The sequence below is a fragment of the Garra rufa genome, chromosome 13 (genome assembly GCF_049309525.1).
Source record: "Garra rufa chromosome 13, GarRuf1.0, whole genome shotgun sequence".
Taxonomy (NCBI): domain Eukaryota; kingdom Metazoa; phylum Chordata; class Actinopteri; order Cypriniformes; family Cyprinidae; genus Garra; species Garra rufa.
Window position 1 is genome coordinate 15,831,004 of NC_133373.1, and position 22,891 is coordinate 15,853,894.

The 22,891-nt window shown below is 42.2% G+C and overlaps 1 protein-coding gene across 1 annotated transcript in view; it reads left to right on the plus strand.

The window, feature by feature from the left end:
• The window catches only part of LOC141283190 (exostosin-1), a 370,248-nt gene that overhangs the window by 309,693 nt on the left and 37,664 nt on the right, over positions 1-22,891 (plus strand). Inside the window, 3 exon segments of the mRNA XM_073816472.1 lie at positions 3,110-3,242; positions 10,518-10,636; positions 13,454-13,549. Coding sequence (XP_073672573.1) covers positions 3,110-3,242; positions 10,518-10,636; positions 13,454-13,549 — 348 coding nt within the window.

Sequence of the window (22,891 nt, forward strand, 5' to 3'; positions counted from 1 at the left end):
ATAAAGTGGAGATAATTACAAAGACAGCTGTGGTTAATGATACTAATGGGCTGGAAATCCAAATATGGGCAAGGGAGAAACCAATACACACAGTACAGTGGGGGGAGACACTGGGAAAAACCAACAAAAACAGTTCAAGGATGTGACATTACCTCCCCCTCCCGGTAGGCGCGTCCTCGCACCGACAAAACAGGAAAACAAACTCTCTGGAGGGGGCTTTGGCGGAGGACGGACTCCCAGGAGGAGGACGATCAGCGGGTTCCAAGGTGGTTCAACTGGTGGGAGGAGCCAAGGAGGAAACAGAACAGTCCAGGGAGGTGATGATGGAGGAAGGAGCCAAGGAGGAGACAGGAGGGAGCTGGAGCAGGAGGAGCCAGGTGAGACCCAGACCGCAGCCATGATGGAGACCCACTGTGGAGCCGATGGAGAGAGGAGCCATGGTGGAGGAAAGGCTGACGACTCCAGGGGGCCGACCGACAGAAGTGGAGCATGTGGCCATAGAGCCCGAGGTGGAGTCGGAGAGCCGATGATCCTGGGCGACACCGAGGATCCGGAGGGCCAAGGCGGAGACCAAGGCTCTGGCAACCGAGGCGGAGATCTGGCGTAACAGAGGACTGAGGCTGTGCCAGAAGGGGGGAAGGAGTCCAACGGAGCCAGTGGGACGGAGCAATGAGGCGCAGCTAGAGGAGTAGAGTCCTGAGGTGATGGTGGGACGATGACTGACTGGGGCGGAGCTGAATGGACAATGAAGCCCGGTGGAGCTGGTGGACCGACGGGCGACGGTGGAGACAAGGGGGCTGGGAGCTGGGGTGAAGCCGCAGGGTCGGAGGGCCGAGGCGGAGTCCAGGACTCTGAGGCTGGAGGCGAAGATGAGGGATCCTCCAGCCATGACGCCGATGGAGACCCGCGGGCGAACCCGGTGAGCTGAGGGTGAGCTGAGGGGCTGACAGGGAGCAGCGGTGGCAGGGTTGAAGCAGCAGAGTTGCTAGACAGGGGTAACTGAGGGAGGGTGGGTGGGAAATCCACACAGACCTGTCCCAGGTCCAGATTTAGCTCACCCTCAGAGGCGGTGCAGTGGGTGGTGCTGTCCTCAGCATCCTCACGCCCCACTGACACTTCCACCGTCGCAGGCATTGTGGCCGGCTCTCGCACCTGGTCCGACGGCTCTTGCAGCTCTGGCTCGGCTGTCGCTCCTAGTGGCGATGGCTCAATGGTCGCAGCGAGCTTTGGCTCTCCATCGTCGGTGGGATCTGTTTCTTACCAGTGTCCACTCCACAAAAGCGGCGAAATTAGCTTGAGGGCCGTCCTCGGACAATGGCGCTCTGCATGCAACATTTAGCGCATCGTCCGGGTAGCTGGTGATGTTAGCCAGCAGCTGGAACATTCTGGTGTAGCCCTCGAGCGGTATATCCCCCTGCTTCAGCCTTAGGAGGAGGAATTCGGGACGAAGGAGGGGATCCATATAGGAAAACACAATGGAAACAAAAGGACTGTGAAAAACGAGGAACAAAAACAGGGGGAAAACACAGAGATAACTGTATCGGTTCGGCCTACTGTCACGATGCAGACAGGAATGGGCAAACAACGATGAAATATATACTAAAGTCTTTAATAAATTCACAGAAAGGGAACTGAAATGCTGGAGAATACAAAAACACAGGAGGTAACAACAAGGCCGAACAAGGAAACAGGGAAATCAAACAAACTTATAATTACAAAGACAGCTGTGGTTAATGATACTAATGGGCTGGAAATCCAAATATGGGCAAGGGAGAAACCAATACACACAGTACAGCAGGGGGAGACACTGGGAAAAACCAACTAAAACAGTTCAAGTATATGACAGTTATGTCCTAAAATTTAATCAATCAATCAATCAATCAATTTTTATTCATAAAGCACCTTAAAAGCACAGTTTACCAAAGTGCAGAAAACACAATAAAATACAAAGAGAAAGATAATAAAAAAGCAAGATCAATATAAAATACAATATATTTTAATATACAGTATTGTATATGTAAACTAATATAAATGCATCTAATCCAAACCAATAGTCCTCACAAAGCAGCAAAGGCCTCAGCAAACAACTATGTCTTCAGATAGGATTTAAACATGTTTGCAGAAGTAGACGATCTGATAGATATTGCTAAACTTTTTCAAAACTTTGGAGCTGCTACTAATAAAGAACAATCTCCTTTTTAGATATGACCAAAGATCTCAGAGATCTCTGTGAACAATGAAAATTCACAAGCACCTTATATTTTATCCTAAACTGAACAGGTAGCTAGTGTAAAGAGGCCAGAATAGGGGATATATGATCCTTTTTTCTTTTTTGATACGGCAACCTTCCTGCAGCATTTTGTACCCGCTGAAGGCCTGAAAGCGAAGCGAAGAATGACAAAGCATTACAGGAATCAAAGCATGAATTAATTTCTCCAGATCACTGAAAGAAAAGACAGATTTGAGTTTAGTGATATTTGCAGTTGAAATAAACTATTCTTTACAATTGAATTAATTTGTCTGTCAAACTTTAACTCTGTGTCTGTAAAACACAACATTTTAAAAGATGGATGCAGATTAGATGACAAAGAACCTAGACGTGTCGCTATATATTCTGCGCAGTTATTATGGACAAAGATAATAAATGTAGTAGTCTTTTTCTCATTTAACTGAAGAAAGTAAGTATTCATCCAGTATTTTACGTCTCATAGACACAGACTTTATAGGCAAATACATCTAGATCTCATCAACATAAAAGTTATATGAAATACTATATTTCTTAAAAATATAACCAAGAGGAAGCATTTATGCATAATGAAAATAACACTGGTCCCAAAATTGAACCTTGAGGAACTCCAAAGTTAGTAGAAGCTATTGATGATGGAAAAGTTTCCAGTAAAGGTTCTATTTTGAAGAATTAAATGTTCAACTAGGATAGTATGGTCAATCATATCAAATACTGAGCTAAGATCCAGCAGAACTAATGCAACATTTCTACCTTAGTTCTGCTGAATAAATAGAATAAAATAAAATGTTTCATGATTATTTAATTGCAGCACCCATAATGCTAATTGTTACTAAATATTCATAATATGTATTGTTTTTGCAGATTGTCCATGACAGGATACGGACGCACATGTCCAGGAGCAGATTGATGTGGAATTCTTTGCCTGGAGGACTCTACGCACTTCCTGAGTTCTCCAGTGACCTCACCCTTTTCCCCTTCTACTACTCGACACTCGGTGAGCATGTGTGTGTGCGCGTCTCTTCACCACCTTCAGCTCAATGCCGTAAAACTCTGTTGCAGTGAAAATGAAATCATAACTCAGATAGATGTTGGTTTCCTTCCAAGCAGTGTGTGTGTGTGTGTGTGTGTGTAATCTCATAGTGGATCATAGACATATGTGTCTGCCATATTCCTTCCTAAACCCGGCCTGTGTGTGTTTGCATGTGCATATAGGGGTCTGTAGCGGATTTGTCCCCGGGCTTCACATGTCAGCAGTAAATCTGTGTTGCAGGAGTGATAGATGGTCTATACTCCACTGTCACAGGCGTTGTTAGTCTCACTTTCCATAATTTTGATGACAGGGCAGTTTAGACTCCCTGTCCATGGCCATAACTTGAGAGAACTTCAGTGTGGCGTGATATACAGCGTGATTCGCTCAGCCAGGGCAACATAATAAATCCGGCTACCTGTGATACATGCTGTTTATTACGCAATGATATATCATCCAACATGACCAGTGGACTGCACCGATGGCATGCTGTGTCCCTGTCTTCCTTGAAACAGTCATTTGAAAATATGTTAGATGTTGCGCCTTGCATACATAATGACATTTTGTTGTATACAGCTCAGACGAATCTTCTGGTTTGTGTTTTTTTTTTTTCTGAACATGCAAGAAAATTGTTTTTAAAGGATTACTTCACTCAGCATTAGGCCATCTGAGATATAGATACATTTGTTTCTTCATCGGAACAGATTAAGATAAATTTAGCATTACATCACTTGCTCACTATGGATCTTCTGTAGTGAGTCCAACAGCTAATAAAAACACAATAATCCACAAGAAGTTCAATAATGTATGGTGAAGTGAAACATATCATCATGTTCGCAAACATATCATCAGGACATTTATTAACATCAAACCATTGTTTCCGGCTAAAATCTTGTATCTCACCTGAATCAGGAGTGAAATATGCACAGATCAAGCAACATTTACAAGTGAAAACAGTCCAAAACAGCTCTAAATAAGTATGTTGGTGGTTTTTGATGTGAAAGGACAACACAGGGATGGACTTTTTTAGTGGAGGAAATGTTATTAAAACATTTATCAACTGTTTGGACTTTCATTCTGATGGCACCCATTCACTCAATTGGTGAGTAAGTGGTAAATGTCTAATAGTAATGTCCCCAAATCTGTTCAGGTTAAGAAACTCTCCTAGGTTACGCATGTAACCCTAGTTCCCCTAGGGAACGAGAGCTGCGTCCGAAAACGCTATGGGGAACGTCTTCAGCGTGACACGCTCTGAAACACGTGTGTAATCCGACCAACGTACATACGTAACCTAGGAGAGTTCCCCACCGGGAACTCAAGCTGCGTCCGAAAACGCTATGGGGAACGATATGCCCGTGCCGCCAGACTTGCAAGCCTCTGCTTAGGGTGTCTGAGAACCACTAGAGCGAGAGGACGGCGGAGCCTGGAGTGGCCCGAATGTCTAGGCCATAGAATTTGACAAAGGTAAGAGGCGTGGACCATCCCGCAGCGTTACAGATGTCGGACAGGGAAACGCCCGACAAAAAGGCCTTAGAGGCAGCCATACTCCTAGTGGAGTGAGCCTTGATCCCCAAAGGAGTGGGGTGGTCAGAGGCCATAGAGATGGCCTCCACTATCCATCTACTAAGGGTCCGCTTAGAGGCGGGAAGCCCTTTCTTATAAGGACCGTAGCATACAAGCAATTGGTCAGATTTTCTCCACAGGGCAGCTCTGTGGACGTTTGCATCCAGTGCTCGCACTGGACACATACAATTAAGCTTCTCTTGGTCTGAGTCCTGAAATGGAGGAGGACAGAAGGCTTCTAGCATGACAGGCCATGGCACAGAGGAGGGAACTTTAGAAACATACCCCGGTCTGGGGTAAATGAAAGCTTTGGTCATGCCAGGAGCAAAATCCAGAAAAGAAGGAGCCACTGAAAGGGCCTGAAGATCACCCACTCTCTTGAGTGAAGAAATGGCAAGGAGGAAGACCGTTTTTAGTGGAGGTATTTCTTCGATAGGTTCGAAGGGAGGTTTGCACATAGCCTCCAGGACCATGGCCAGGTCCCATGGGGGAACCCTAGATCGAGCTGTAGGCCTCAGCCTCAGAACACCTCGGAGGAAACGAACTACCAGGGGGTCTCTACCCAAGGAGCGATCCCCGACAGGGTTGTGGAAAGCAGATATTGCCACCACGTAAACCTTCAGGGTCGAATGGGCTAGCCCAGCAGTCAAGCGCTCTTGCAGAAACCCTAGTACTGAACCAACTGGGCAGTGAATTGGGTCAAGCTGACGAGCACTACACCAAGAAGTGAACAATTTCCACTTAAAGGCATATAGTTTCCTCGTGGAAGGAGCTCTGGATTTAAGAATGGTCTCTACAACCTCGGCTGAGAGACCTGAAGCTAGTAGTTGTGCCCCCTCAGGGGCCACACCCACAGCTTCCACAACTCTGGGCGGGGTGAAAGATCGTACCCCCTGCTTGAGAGAGAAGGTCCCTCCTGATCGGAATCTCCCATGGAGAGCCGTCTAGGAGGGCGACCAGATCTGAGAACCATACTCGGCCCGGCCAGAACGGGGCTACCAATAAGAGGCATGTCCCGTCCCGGCGTACTCTTTCCAGAACTCCCAGGAGCAGAGCGATCGGGGGAAAAGCGTACAGACGAAGCCTCAGCCAGATCTGTACCATAGCATCCAGTCCCAGGGGAGCTGGATGATTCAGAGAGAACCAAAGGGGACATTGTGTCGTCTCCTGGCTCGCAAAGAGATCCACTTGGGCTTTCCCAAACTTGCTCCAAATGACTTCCACCACCTCGGGGTGGAGTCTCCATTCCCCGGGCCTCAGCCCCTGCCTCGACAGGACGTCTGCTCCCACATTGAGATACCCAGGGATATAAACTGCTCTTAATGAGAGAAGTTTCCCCTGGGACCACACAAGGATCTGGTGTGCCAGTTTGTATAAGGGGCGCGACCGCAGACCTCCTTGGTGGTTGATGTATGAGACCACCGCTGTGCTGTCGGTGCGAACTAGCACATGGCGATCTTTCAACTGTGGAAGAAAGTGTTTCAGAGCCTGAAACACAGCCAGCATCTCTAGGCAATTGATGTGCCAATTGAGATGGCGACCACTCCACAACCCGTTTCCCCTCGGGGAGAATCCCTTGGTTTTGAGCCACCACTGCAGGGGTCTCATGTACAGCAGGCCAAGAGGTATGATGTTGGACACTGCTGCCATGAGCCCCAAAAGTACTTGAAACTGTTTTACAGTGAGTGACCTGCCTTCTCTGACTCTCCTGACCGCGGAAAGGATCGACTCGATACGAGCAGGGGACATTCGTGCCTGCATCGTGGTCGAATCCCAAACCACGCCTAGATAAGTAGTTCTCTGAACTGGAGATAGCACACTTTTCTTGGCGTTCAGTCGTAACCCCAACTCTTTCATATGGGCTAGCACAGCATCTCGATGTTGTGCTGCCATGGACTCGGACTGGGCTAAAATCAGCCAGTCGTCGATATAGTTCAGGATGCAAATGCCCTGGAGCCTCAGCTTCACACACATCCATGCATTTGGTGAAAGTGCGGGGTGAGAGAGCCAGACCGAAGGGAAGAACCCGATACTGGTAAGCTTCGCCCCCAAAAGCGAACCTCAGGAACTTCCTGTGCTGAGGAAGGATGGAGATATGGAAGTACGCGTCTTTGAGATCTATGGTGACAAACCAGTCCTCGGACTTGATCTGTTGAACGACCTGTTTTATGGTCAACATTTTGAACGCTAGGCGCATAACTGTGTGGTTCAGAACTCTGAGATCTAGAATAGGACGCAACCCCCCATCCTTCTTTGGCACTATGAAGTACCGGCTGTAGAACCCGGATTCTCTTTGAGGAGGAGGGACCACCTCGATGGCCCCCTTCCTCAAGAGTATTTCTACTTCTTGTTGTAATACCGGAGCCTGCTCGTGTCCCACTACAGTGGGAAGAACCCCGCAAAATCGGGGTGGTGGTGCACCGAACTGGATGCTGTAACCTCTTTCTACAGTACGCAGGACCCACTTTGAGACTCCTGGCAGAAGTTTCCACGCTGCTAGGTAATCTACTAAGGGAATCAGCCTCTCGAGGCTGACCTCCGGTGTTTCTAGAGTGGCTGGAGTGATGCCCTGAGGCGGATGACCGGCAGAAGCGAACCGCCCCAGCCTTTTGAAGGACCCCCTTAGGGGTAGCGAGCTGTGCAGGCCCCCTGATGGAAGAGGGGAACACTGCACAGGAAGCTCGCTGGGAACCGCTGTGCTCTGGAATGGTAGCAGAGACAACAGATCGGTTCCCTGGGGGCACTGGGGAGAGACAGGTTCCGTATGATGAGGAAAGCTCCGCTCTTCCCCAGAGGGGTGTGCCCCCTGAAGTCCTGAATTGTCAGGGCTTCTTGGCCGCGGCCTTCTTAGCCTGAAGTACGGCCCGCAGGTCCATCTTCGGCTTTGAAGGCCGTGACCTAGAGTGGCCCCCACGGCCCCTCTCTGAGGGGGAGCGCAGGACGCAACACTCTGCTTTTGAGTGTCCCTGTATGAGGAGGAGGGTTGCGGATGGGGCTGCTCCCGTCCAGCAGCCCCATAAGACCGGCGAGGGAGATAGCTCTGGAAGAGGCCAGAAGGCTCAAGCGGGGCGTCCAGCAGGAAGACCCTGTCTTTTTCTCTTATTTCTGACAGGGTCAACCATAAATGCCTCTCTATGGCCACCAAGGCTGCCATAGACCGCCCGATGGCTTTGGCAGTCTCTTTGGTGGCACGCAGAGCCAGGTCAGAGACACGACGAAGTCTCCCTCATCCAGGTCTTTCAGCAGGTCTGCCTGGTATGCCTGGAGAACTGCCATGGTGTGCAGGCAGAAACCAGCTTGACCTGCTGCCGCGTAACCCTTGCCAATCAAAGCCGAGGTGGTTCTTAGGGGCTTTGATGGCAGTGCCGGGGCCTTTAAGGACGACGCCGCTGCGGGAGACAGATAGCCAGCTAACGTCTGTTCTACCCGGGGCATCGTCCTATAACCGTGTTCCCCCGTTCCCACCACGTTGCTGTAAAGGGTGGTAGAGGGGGAGAGAACACGGGCCGAGCATGGGCGTTTCCATGATCTCGACACCTCAGTGTGGAGATCGGGAAAGAAAGGCAGGCCCCGGCGTGGAGGTGGTGGAGTGGGCTTAAGGAAGCGCTCGTCCAGCTTACTTCTCGCTGGCTCATGAACTTTCTCGACAGGCCAATCTAGGTTTAATTTGGCCACAGCTCAAGTCACCACCTCCACTAACTCCTCATACAGGAGAGACTGCGAGGGATTGTCAACAGTCTCATCGACAACCTCAGCCTCCCCTTCCTCAGAAGAGGACAGATGTAGTGTTGAGCCTTCTCCCCGGGGGGAAGAAACCGCGGTGCGGGCTTCTGACCCAGATTGAAGGCTGGATCTGGAGACTGAAGCAGGAGAAAGGGACTCGGCGTGATGACGTCATCGACGCGGTGACGTTTCGTGTTCCTGTTGGTCGGATTACACACGTGTTTCAGAGCGTGTCACGCTGAAGACATTCCCTATAGCGTTTTCGGACGCAGCTTGAGTTCCCGGTGGGGAACAAACTTATTTACATACTATAAGACCTGAGTGAGTTCCTTTTTTTGCTATTTTTCTTACTTGCAGATTAAAGCCCCTGCCAAATAAATAAACAACTCCATTACAAAATTACTAGATGTTAAATAAAATACGTAACCACTGAATGCTATTACTGACCAGAATAGAGAATTATATAGTCAAGTAACAAGTAACAATAAATTGAAAATAAATAAATAAATAAAAGTTAAGTAGGATTATTCAGTTATTTAAACACCTCAGAAACTGAATCTGTAATATTTGTATCTCAGGGAAAGTACATTACAAGTAGTAGTTGAAATATATAGTTAAAAAACTTTAAATAAAAAAAGTTTATAAAAAAAGTACTGACAAGCATGTATAGTAAACTTAAGTATAATTTGATGTAAATCTTTTAACTTTAAATATAATATTGACGCACTACAGTTGTATATAATGTAATTAATTACTTTACATGTGCTTTAATATGTTAGTCAATACATCAAAATAAGTGCACTGCTTTAAAACAGCAAAACATGATTTAAAATATAGAGGGGCCTTTATTTATTTATTTCCTGAATTACAGTTATTTTTTAAACATGTTTTTTTCTACTTTAAGATAAATTCTACTTATAAAATAAGATTTCAATATACTTGAAGGAGTAGTTCACTTTCAGAACAAAAATGTACAGATAATTTACTCAACCCATTGTCTTCCAAGATGTTCATGTCTTTCTTTCTTCAGTCGTAAAGAAATTATGTTTTTTGAGGAAAATATAGTAGACTTTTATGGTGCCGGCGAGTTTGAACTTCCAAAATGCAGTTTCAATGCAGATTTACGACTAAAGAAACAAAGACATGGACATCTTGGATGACAACGAGGTAAGAACATATTCCGTAAATTTTTGCACTGGAAGTCCTTTAAGTGTACTTTTTTCACGAGAGGTTTTATATAATAATAATAATAATAATAATAATATGTTTTAAATAATACGTTTTAAAATCAAACCAAAAGTGCTTGTGGATTAGCTTGTTTGTAGTTCATTGTGTTTGTTTGTGTGGTTTGTTTCTGTGTGGTCTGTGTGTGTGGCCTTTTTGTTCACGTGTTTCAGACCGTGCGTGTGTTCACATGTTCTTGTTTTGTTCTGTTTTATAGAGTCTGAATCCCTACAGAGGGGAAACAGGGATAATAGATGTTCTGACTAAGCGTAATTACTGTCACTGTGATGTATTATGAACTTCTCTTCTGTTTTACGGCCTAACCAGGAAAGTTTCATAGCTTTGATCAATTCATTTTACTAGTTTTATCCTCTCTGGTTCTCTATTGTTCTTTGTAGTAACCTTTATTGTGATGTAATAGAGACTTAATGTAGCTGTCGGCTTTCTGGAGTCGCAGTCGCAAACGTAGATAAATGAAGCAAATCCTTGCGGAGGAACAAAGATAAACAGGTGCTCTCTTTGAACGGCTGCCATAAAGCAAACTGATACAAATGCAGAGAGATGTTACACACCGGAGGCTGATGCCGCTGAAGACTGATTTCATAAAGGCTAATCTGCCGTTCCCAGTGTGTGAAAACTGCATTTTTATGTGCTTCGTGATTTAAGCAAAAAAATTCACCAGCAAATATAGACTTTCCAAAAGCACTAAAGTCATTTCTGTGATTTCCGCAGGTAAGAGTCCGTCTCAGGAGTTTACAGCCGTCATTCAAGCGGTCACACCTCTACAGTACCAACAACAGCCCATATTCAAACTAATCCATGCGGTCGCCAAGTCCAAGTTCTGTGCACAGGTGAGAATATATTGAGACACAAAGACAACACTTCCATTATTATCTATGCTGCAAGTGTACATCAGGTTAAGTGCCATTCACACTGCCAGCAACTCTTTGCTGGAGGTCACATTGTTGGTTGGTTAGAGTTCTTGCTTTATTGGCAGCCTACACAACTGCTATATTATCTGGTAAAAATAAGAACCACTCACCCAAAAAAAAAAAAAAAAAATGTGTCTTCATTTTCTCACTCTGAATTCGTTTCTTCTTTAAAACATGTCCAGTAGGGTGCTTTTGACGAATAAATAAATAAAACAAAACACAGTTGAAGTTTCATAATATGACTTGTTTGCATAATATGTCATAATATTACGCACCACAATATTAATAATATTTCAACTCCTTTGATAGCTTTGTGTGAGGAAAAGACCAAAGTATTATTCTATTTCCTGAAAATCTTCAGTGTGGCTCTCAAATCTCATTTACCCGATTTGAATATGCACATATTCACAATTTGGTGCATCATGAGGATTACAAGACATCAGTCAATAACAAATAAATTTTATGGTGCGTTTTTGTCATTTGTTGACAAAAGTTGGCAGGCTTTTGGTCCCCATTCACTTTCATTGTATGTAAATGAGATTTTCCATACATTTATTTTACACTAAGTATAGCTCTAATCTAAAACATTGACGTATCGCTCAAAACTTACTGATGCAAAAATATTAGTCAAACTTTAGTTGCACTTTTCTTAGTATTAAAGGAGAAGTTCACTTCTAGAACAAAAATTTACAGATAATTTACTTCATTTTATTTATTCAGTCAAAAAATATTTTTTTTTTGAGGAAAACATTTCAGGATTTCTTTCCATATAGTGGACTTCTATGGTGCCCCCATGTTTGAACTTCCAAAATGCTGTGTAAATGCAGCTTCAAAAGGCTCTAAACGATCAGCCAAGGAAGTAGGACTAGTGAAACAATCTGTTATTTTCTAAATAAATTGACAATTTATATACTTTTTAACCTCAAATGTTCATCTTGTCTAGCGCTGCATGAACTCTGTGTATTCCAGTTCAAGACAGTTAGGGTATGCCGAAAAACTCCAATCTCATTTTCTTATTTACAAAGTGAACATGCAAAGAAGATCAAACACCCTTCACAAAAAAGTTAAAACAGCAATGTAGGATGATTTTGAAGTTTTGAGGTTTTGAGTTTTTTGAGTTAAAAAGTATATAAATTGTAATTATTTATTAAGAAAATAACCAATCGTTTCGCTAGATAAGACTCTTCTTCCTCGTCTGGGATCTTTTAGAGTCCTTTGAAGCTGCATTTCAACTACAGTTTGGAGGTTCAAACTTGGGGGCACCATAGAGGTCCAGTTTATGGGGAGAAATGTTTTGTTCAAAAAAACATAATTTCTTTATGACTGAAGAAAGAAAGACAGGAACGTTTTGGATGACAAGGGCCTGAGTAAATTATTGGTACATTTTTGTTCTGGAAGTGAACAGTCCAAAATGTGTTTTAATGTCACTATTAATGAGAATTGTATGATCTTTGAAAAATATCTGTCTTTAAATGCAATATATTTAAAGTGTACTTGAAGAATATTTGCAATAGTTAAACTTAAGCACAACATCAAATTTACTTATATATTTATATATTGGACTTCAGCATTTCTTCTGCTTAATTAAAGTGCATTAAGCACAACATTTCTTGTTCCAATTTAGCTGACTTTGTAAAAATACAATTGCAGGGTATTTTCATTAAGTACAATACAGTATTTTTATTACATACAAGTATGTAAATGTATTTTTGGTATTCTTAGCATCAAATAAATGTATTACAAATACATTTTAGTGTACTTATTTTTCACTAGTGACTAGATACAAAATACTTTAACAGGTTTTTGGAACAAAAGGTTTTGGAGTTGGTGATTTTGCATTTTAGATGTGCTATTCCTTTTACTTTCTGGAAGGAAAGTGTTGGTATATTAATTGCAGTACTGCCTAATGCATCATATCATGAACAAGATGAATGATTATCAATGCATGAATCAAACTCATTTAGAATGCCCACGATTTTTGACATGGTTTTCCACACATCATTTTTTATTATGTCCCTGTATGTGGGCAGCAACTAATCATGTAAAACTAGTCAAACGTCTGGCTGTGCAAACCTAGCATACACTCAGTCTGGCCGTGGTATCTGGCAAGTGACAGATCATGTTAGCTTCACTGTCTCTGTTGCTAATGGGTCACTGCTCCTTTGCATAAAGTTGAACTACTTTAAATAACAACTTCTTGTCAGCTGACATTGCATCGGTTTAGATTGATGTTAAATTGTGTAATATACAGATAATGAATTTCCTTAAAAAGGACACTTTTGCATACTTTAAGAAAAGTGTTTAGTTTGTAAATAATACACTGTAAAAGAATATACTGAAGAATATTAATATAAACACCTAATTGCGTGTTATTTACGACTGAATGAAAGTAAAGATATGAAATACACTTTTATTACAATTACCCACACTTTTTTTTCACATGAGCTAACATTAGATTGTATCTGAAAATGCCCTTAATTAACAGTTACTAAAAATGAGAAGTCTCTTGATAATTTCTAGTTTGTTTTAAATTATTCCAGTGGCTTTCACACCTATTTTTTATACTAATAAATGAGTATGGGATTTGTTGAGAAATTTTGATTACTTTGTGCATGTGGGTTGTAATAATTCACACCTGCACCTACAAAAACTGGTTGCAATCTAACAATAAATTCTCATGGTTTGCACACGTATGGAAATGTGCAGTGCAGCTCATGTGTTTTAATGTGCTTTCAGATTGTAGTGCTGTGGAATTGTGAGAAACCTCCACCACCCAGAAACAAGTGGCCCTCCATCACAACACCCCTCTCCATCATTGAGGGCAAAAGAAAGGTGAGGGGAGCGAACAAGAAAGATGATAAAATTAAGAGAGGAATTGCATGCTGGTTTGGCATGCAGTTCTTGGCACTACCATGCACATGCAACAAAAACTATGCACACGTAAACAAAGACTTCTAGATAAAGACTTGTTTTATTTTTGAATCATTTGAACCATTTTCAAATTCAACCAAGCAAGATTTTGCCATGTTTGGTTAACATTTGGGGACAAATTTGTACATAAAGTATAGGTAAGTAAAGCTATACTCAAACTTTCCAGTGAGAAGAAAACCAAATAACACATAACAGGACAGATGTCACCATTTAAAGTCTCTAAAAATGATTTGAAATAAATTGTGCGTGTGTATGTGTGATATCTGCACAGCTGTGTGTGGGTGGTTATGTGAATATTCTGAATGTATCTTATCATTAGCACCTTTCAGACTTTGTCTGCTCACCGTCATCCCTCTTTGCACATGTTTTACTCATTTACATCTTCTTGTCATGTGTTATTTGCAGAAACAGTTAGCCTGAGCAACTTAATGTGATGGATTACTCTGTCTCCTCACTTATTCCTTAGTTTTTTTATCTCATATGAAAATGTAGCAATTTAGGCATTTAGGGAGTCAATGGAAAATGTGAGGAATTAAAAGATCTTAGACAAATTATATGTTTAACTCGATATTTTTGTGAAGTTAACACATTTTGAGTGTCGAGCACATTTACAGTAGATTTGTTCATTTTTAGAAAAGTTGCTTAAAGCACTTTTGATATGGCAAACCGTGAACATACGTGCACCACAAGAGAATTCCAAAATTTCTATACTAATCAGACACAACATTAAAACCATTAACAGGTCAAGTAAATAGCATTGATTATATCGTTACAATGGCATCTGTCAAGAGGTGGGATATATTAGGTAGCAAATAAACAGTCATTTTTGAATGTGTCCATGTGTTGGAAACAACAAAAATGGGTGTAATAAAAAGATCTGAGTGACTTTGAGAAGGGCCAAATAATGATGGCTACACGACTGGGTCCGAGCATCTAATGGCAAGTCTTTTGTGATGTTTTCGGAATGTAGTGCATAGTACCTGTCAAAAGTGGTGCAAGGAAGGACAAATTGTGAACCAGTATTAGGGTCATGGGTGCCAAAAGCTCAAAGTTACTCCATCTGGTCTGATCACACAGAAGAGCTACTGTAGTGCAGAACTGCTGAAGAACTTAAAGGGATAGTTCAGCTAAGAATTAGAATTTTGTCATTGATTACTCACCCTTGTGTTGTTCCAAACCCCATAAGACATTCTGTTCCATTCATCTACGGAAAACAAATTAAGATATTTTTGGAAAAATCCAAGAACTTTCTGACATACATAGACAGCAACACAACTGACACGTACAGGGCCCAGAAAGGTAGTAATGACATTGTTAAAATAGTTCATTTGACATCAGTGGTTCAATCGTAATTTTATAAAGCTATGAGAATGCTTTGTGTGCACAAAGAAAACAAAAATAACAACTTTATTCAACAATTTCTTCTCTTCTGTGCCAGTCTTCGACGTGCATTCACAAAACACAGGAGTCTGCGTTCTGACTTAGTTCATCATCTGTATATTCTGGTTCAAATACAGTCAAGCCCGAAATTATTCATACCCCTGGCAAATTCTGACTTAAAGTTACTTTTATTCAACCAGCAAGTTTTTGTTTGACCGGAAATGAAACAGGCTTCTTCCAAAAGATAATAAGACAATGTACAAGAGGCATCATTGTGGAAAAAAATATTTCTCAGCTTCTATTTACATTTGAACAAAAAGTGGCATGTCCAAAATGATTCATACCCTTTGCAAACTGTCACAGTCTATGGGAAAATCCAAAGTTCTATACCATTCCAAATAGTCCAAGCTGTTCTAAAGCATCCTAATTAACCTGAGGGAACAGCTGTTTTAATTAACTCAACAGGTGAAAAACAGAAGCTTTTTGCTGTTGGTTTGTGGACAGTCATGGCTAAGACAAAGGAGCTGACTGAGGACTTGCGGCTGCGCGTTGTGGCTGCTCACAAGTCAGGAAAGGGCTATAAGACCATATCTAAATGTTTTGAAGTTCCAGTGGCTACAGTGCAAAGTATTATTAAAAAATACAAGACGTTCCACACTGTGAAAAATCTCAGAGGATGTGGTCGGAAGCCAAAAGTGACACCTGTGCTGGCCAGGAGGATAGTGAGTGAGGTAAAAAAGAATCCAAGGATCACCACCAAGGCCATCCTGATGAATCTGGGCTCTGCTGGTGGCAACATCTCAAGGCAGACAGTCCAACGGACACTGCACAATGCTGGGTTCCACGGATGCAGACCAAGGAGGACACCACTTCTCCAGATAAGGCACACAAAAGCCCACTTGGCCTTTGCAAATGCTCATCTGGACAAAGAAGAAGACGTCTGGTCGTCTGTTTTATGGTCAGATAAATCAAAAATTAAATTGTTTGGCCTTCATTTGGCGTAAAAAAGGAGAAGCCTTCAACCCAAAGAACACCATCCCCACTGTCAAACATGGTGGTGGGAACCTAATGTTTTGGGGCTGTTTTTCAGCCGGTGGACCAGGGAACCTAATCACAGTAAATGGCACCTTGAAAAAGGAGCAATACATCAAAATTCTCAACAACAACATCAGGCAGTTTGCAGAGAAACTTGGCCTTGATAAAGGCCAATAAAGGTATTGATTATTGAGAGGGGTATTAATAATTTTGGACATGCCACTTTTTGTTCAAATGTAATTAAAAGCTGAGAAATACTTTTTTTCCACAATGATGCCTCTTGTACATTGTCTTATTATCTTTTGGGAGAAGCCTGTGTCATTTCCAGTCAAAAAAAAAAAAAAAACTTGCTTGTTGAATAAAAGTAGCTTTAAGTCAAAATTTGCCAGGGGTATGAATAATTTTCATAAATAAAAAATAAATAATAAATTGCAAGTTACCCTCTCTTTCGAAATCTATAGACATGTTTATGAAGACTGTTTTATCTACAGCATGCGTCTTCTGCTTGTAAATAAAGTGTAGTGCATCCGGGTTCTACGTCAGAACACTGACTCCTGTGCGAATGTGCAGTGACACGGAAGAGAAGAAATTGTTGAATAAAGTTGAAATAAATATATATCAGTGCACCACTTTATTAAGGTTAACACACTGATTTCATAATTTAGTTGTTATGCCTCAGGTTGTTTGCACGTGTAATTTAAGTGGAGCATGGAACACATCCAAAATAATCACAGGACACCTCACACAGCTGAGCATTTTTGTAAGCAGATTTATCATAAATTAACCTGACAGTTTGTTATTGTAATATGTCTTAAAACCACACTGACAGGGATGAGTATTTTAGTAAAACCTATGATAATTCAACTACATTTGTTTAGAGGATAACTGCAATTTATCTAGGTTTGTAGATGTATGCCATTAAAAAGCAGATTGTCATTTTAAACACTGGATTCTGTTTTCTTGCTCACTGGTTAACATCCAAATGAAAATATAACACATTATCAAATGCAGGTGGACTAAAGCCTGTTATATAAGGTGTTTCTATCAGTTCTGTATGTCTGCCATAGCAACCTTAATAGTCCCTGCATATGTTACCTTGGAGATATACTATTTATTCAATATATATGCAAAGAACAAATAAAGCTTTAGGTTTGATGTAAATAAAAATTATACCTAGATATACAGTGGCGGCCAAAATTAATTAAAAAAATAGTATTTCACAAGCTAAAAATTGTTTTAAATAAGTTATTTCTATCTTTTGCTGTGGTGTGTCAGTGGGAAATATCAGTTTACATTTTCAACCATTAATTTTGCCATTAATTGTAATAATCAAGTGAGATTTTTGTTTGCACAAGGAGTCTGACAATAGCCAGTGCCCCACACAGAGATCTAGTCTGTCTGAAATTACATGAAGAAACAGATCAAACTGAAACAATCTAGCAGAACTGTAGCAATGTCTCCAAAATGCTCCTTTGCATTTAAAGCAGCTTTTTTTGTTTAAAGTCACAATATTTTGAGATTAAAGTTGAAATTACGAGAATAAAGTTGAAATATTTCAAGAATAAGGTAGAAATGACAAGAATAAAGTTGAAATGTTTCAAGAATAAAGTTAAAATGTTTTGAAAATAAAGTTGAAATGTTTCGAGAATAAAGTCAAAATATTTCGAGAATAAAGTTAAATATTTTGAGAGTATAGACTGTGCATGCAACTGGCCTGGATTGGAAAATAATATGCTTGGAAATAATTTTTCATGTATTTGATTGCATTCATTAGACCTATTTGTAGTGTGCTAGCCACCCAATAATAGCAATAAGCTTTGTGCTTTTTGGTACTTTTAATACAAAAACAGTCTCAGCTTTCAAAATCTGCCAGTTTTATAGCGAAATACAATGTGTCTAGCAATAATGTGTTTTTCACACTTTTAATGTGGCGGGACAGATCACTGTATTCATGTGAATCAGTCGTCTTTTTAATTACAATGACGCATTTGTTTTCTTTGTGAAAATTCACCATCTACTCCGGAAAAAAACCTCTGTGGTGTCCAATCTTTTCTGAGGTGTATAAGCGACCATTCACAAGCTGTTTTATTCATGGTATAATTTAGTAAAATAAATAATATTTAATGTCTTGCATTCATTATTTGTAACATGCCAGCCACCCAGTAATTGCAATAATTTTGTGCTTTGTTGCTTTAATTATAACACAGCTCAGCTTTCAAATTCTGTCAGTTTTATCAGAAAATACAAATTATAAATGTGTTTTTCCTCTTTATTTCAAGTTTATAGCACAATATAAACACAAAGGAACATAAGAAGGAATGAAAAAACAGTATAGCCTAATTTAATAAAAGGAATGTAATATTCTCGTAATATTTAAACTTTATTTCGAAATATTATACCTTTAATCTTGCAATCTTAGATTTTTTTATGGGCACTAAAATGCTGTCATACCAGTCAGACTAGATGATAATGAGATTAGATTTCTGTGTGGAGCACTGGCTGTTGTCAGACTCCTTGTGCAAACAAAAATCTCACTGGATTATTACAATTAATAGCAAAATTAATGTTTGGACATGTAAACTGATATTTCCTACTAACACACTACAGCAAAAGATATGCATATGAAGGTATGTTTCCTAAACACTCATACCATCCTTTCCACCACCATCTATTACAGTTTGCCAGGTTAGTGGGATCAAATCTATAAAAGATGATAAGAATCATATTTGCACACATCTGTTATTATAGTATGTACTTTTTCAGCCACTAAAATGACATATAAAAACATATTCTTGTACAGAATTAGCTGCAAATTGGACCAGACATTATGCTGATAGTCAGAAGTCTGGCTATGAGAGACAAAGTTGTATCAAGTCAGACAGAAGAAATGCCAAAGAGGAAAGTTCAGGGGTCATCTAGGCCACTTAAAAATGCCTTTCCTTTGGGGAACTGTAAAGGTCTAATGCACAAACACATTAATGACCCAACATAACAATTTATCATCTCACGAGATTCATTATGAGATTGACATTTCAATTATCATCATCATGACAGGCAGATCTGAGTATCATTCATCAAGATGCTAACAGCTTTTTGAATTTGCATTAATGGATTTGCCTCCATATAGTTTACAGGATTCATATTTGCTTTTTAAAAGTTTTGCGAGAAGGTTTGGATGATATAAATTTATAACCTTCCAATCATTTGTTTGTTTGTTTGTTTGTGAAAAACTGAATTGGGAAAAAAATCTTACTTCAAGTTACATTAGTCAAAGAACCTAAATCAGCTAAAAAAAATAATTCAGATGTATTAGATATGCTTTTCAGTGTAAGCATCATAAAAGTGTTAATATCTTACTATATGCATTATAGGCCAGGCATTTAGTCTTTAGTGATATAACTGATAATAATTAAAAACACTAAATGGTTTTCAAAACCATCTTGATCAAAAAAACATGCACACAATACAGAGCTCTAAATAAAATGCAGCTACTTACTTTGAAAGGAGTGTGAATTAATGTGTCAAACAAGTGTGAAATAGATAATCAAAGTTTTAATCAAAAGCCATTTGTCAAAATTAAATCATATTGTGACTAATAAGCTATCAAACGCCACATCCAAATCATAACACGCTTTTATCTGAATCCTGATCAAGATAAATTATAGTTGTTTAATACTGAGATAAAAGCTTAATTGAGAAGCATGAACTTGGTTTTCACTAGAAGTGCAATCTGTAGAGGTCATGAGAGGGAGAGTTCATACCAGAGACAGTTTGAGTGTGTATGCATGTGTTTTATTTTGCACGTGTGTGTGGGAAGTCCTGTCCTGCGGCATCTTATTGAGGTTTATTAGCCGTGTTGGATGGCATGAACTGAAAGGTAGACAGGGTGTTGAAAAATGAATCGCATTTGCTGATACATAGTTTATTTTCATGCGCTGAGTAGGTTGTTTTATATGAAAGTTTGTTTTTGCCACGGAATAAAGAAATATAAAAGGTAACCCTGTTGAAAAAAACAGCGTATGCTGGTCAGGTATGTTTTGAAGCATGCTGTTTATTTTTTTCAACAGGGAACTGCAACCTTTTAATCTCACAATTGCAATTATAAGTTTATATGTCACAGTTCTGACTTTCTCTGTAAGTTTATATCTGATATATAAACTTAAAAACTCAATTCAGGGAAAAGAATTTGGGGACAAATTCAGAAAAGCAAGAAAAAAGTCAGAATTGTGAAATTAAAAGTCACATACAGTGGTGTGAAAAAGTGTTGGCCCCTTTCCTGATTTTTTTTATTTTTTTGCATGTTTGTCACACTTTAATGTTTCAGATCATCAAACAAATTTAAATATTAATCAAAGATAACACAAGTGAACACAACATGCAGTTTTTAAATGAAGGGGTTTTTTTTAATGAATGTTAAAACATAACGTCTAGGTTACGAAGGTAACCCTCGTTCCCTGAAGGAGGGAATGGAGACGTTACATATGGGAACTCGCTTGAGAGTCCAATCATCTCTGAGCCTTATTCAAAAGGCCAATGAAAATTGGCGAGTGGCATTTGCATGCCAAGCCATGCCCTGTACATACGGGTATATAAGATGGCGGCATGCAGCCAGTCATTCAGGTTTTTGCTGAAGAGCCGGATCGAGCCGGCATCAGCGCGACGCCAGGGTCGTGGCAGGGGATGTAACTTCTCCGTTCCCTCCTTCAGGGAACGAAGGTTACCTTCGTAACCTAGACGTTCCCCTTCAGTCGTTTCACTACGACGTTACATATGGGAACAGACCCTATGGAACAGGCCACGACCCTGAAGCCGCGTTACGCACAACCCCACGTGCTGACAGGCGGACGTGTCAGCAGATGGAAATTGTAACGTAACCTTCCCAACGCCCTGGGGGCCAGTAAAGGGAGCCCCGCAGGGATGCCAGATGTACTGAAGCATGGATTGGGGGGGGTTGGGGGGTTGGTTGGGGGGGGGGGGCGGAGCACATGAGATCTTCACATGTGGAAATGAGAATAATTCAATATATCCATAAGCTTTAGGGATACACGAGGGAAACAGCGGTCTTCTCCGCTGGAATATTGAAAAATATAGCCACAACCTGCGGGGCGAAGGAGACCCAAGCAGGATCACAGTCAGGGACTACTCCGCATCTAGGCCTGACTGCGGGGCATGGAGGAACCCAGGGTTCGCCGGAGGGAACATTCTGGGAAATGGCGCACGGATCCACGTGGGAATGGCGCAGCAAGCCGACACCAGCCATCCTCCCGCTCACCTGAAGTCTTAAGTTAAGACACTGGAGGATATGGCCTCTACGCTGAGATTATAAAACCTAGCGAAGGTATTAGGTGTCGCCCAGCCCGCAGCTCTACAGATATCTGCTAGTGAGGTGCCATGAGCCAACGCATAGGATGAGGCAACACTCCTGGTGGAGTGGGCATGAACACCTAAGGGGCATGGGTCTCCCTGGTACAGATAAGACAGGAAGATGGCTTCTACCACCCAATGGGCCAACCTCTGTTTGGAGACAGCATTCCCTTTCTGCTGACCTCCGAAGCAGACAAAGAGCTGCTCAGTGCATCTGAAGTGCCGAGTACGGTCTACGTATATGCCCAGAGCACGAACAGGGCACAGCAGCGCAGAAGCTGGGTCTGCCTCCTCCGGGGGCAGAGCTTGCAGGTTCACCACCTGATCGTGGAAGGGCGTGGTGGGAACCTTGGGCACATAACCGGGCCCGAACTCAAGGCACGTTTCGCTGACAGAGAAGGCTTGTAGGTCCCCTACCCTCTTGATGGAGGCCAGTGCAGTCAGGAGTGCTGTCTTAAATGACAGGAATTTCAGCTCAACTGACGCAAGTGGCTCAAATGGGGCCTCCCGTAGGCCGCGGAGGGCGACGGAGAGGTCCCAAGAGGGTACGAGGTGCGGTCTGGGAGGGTTAATCCTCCTTGCACCTCGCAGGAACCTCACGATGAGTTGGTGCTTACCCAGGGATGTTCCATCTACTGCATCGTGATACGCTGCAATGGCAGCAACGTACACTTTGAGAGTCGAAGGGGACAGCCTGCGCTACAACGCAGGAAGGAAAGCACTACTGCAATCGTGCATCTCTGTGGGTCCTCTCCTCGAGAGGAACACCAGTCAACGAACAGACCCCACCTCAGTGCGTAAGCCTGCCTCGTAGAGGGAGCTCAGGACTGAGTAATGGTATTTACCACGGCCTGGGGGAGGCCGGCGAGGTCTGACGCGTCCCGTCCAGGAGCCAGACATGCAGGTTCCACAGGTCGGGACGCGGGTGCAAGATTGTGCCCATCCCCTGAGTAAGAAGGTCTTTCCTCAAGGGGATCTTCAGGGAGGGGCTGCCACGAGGGAAATGAGTTCTGGAAACCAGGTCCGGGTGGGCCAGTTCCCCTGGTATGTGAATGGCATGTAGCAGTTTCAGCCACGTTTGACTCCAAAGGAGTAGATGGCGGGCGTTGCATACAGCACCCCAACCCGTGGTGGAGGCATCTGTGTAAACTACAACATGCCTGGACACCTGTCCCAAGGGCACTCCGGCCCAAAGGAAGGCAGGGTCTGACCACGGGCTGAATAGGCGGTGACACTGCGGGGAAACGCCAATCCGGAGTGTGCCACGGTGCCATGTCCGTCTTGGGACTCGGTCGTGTAACCAGCGCTGAAGCGGTCTCATATGAAGCAAGCCCAGCGGCGTCACCGCGGCTGCAGCTGCCATATGCCCCAGGAGCCTCTGAAATGTTTTGAGAGGAACCACTGTCTTGTGTCTGAATAAGTCCAGACAGCTCAGCACTGACTGAGCGCGCTCGTTTGTGAAGC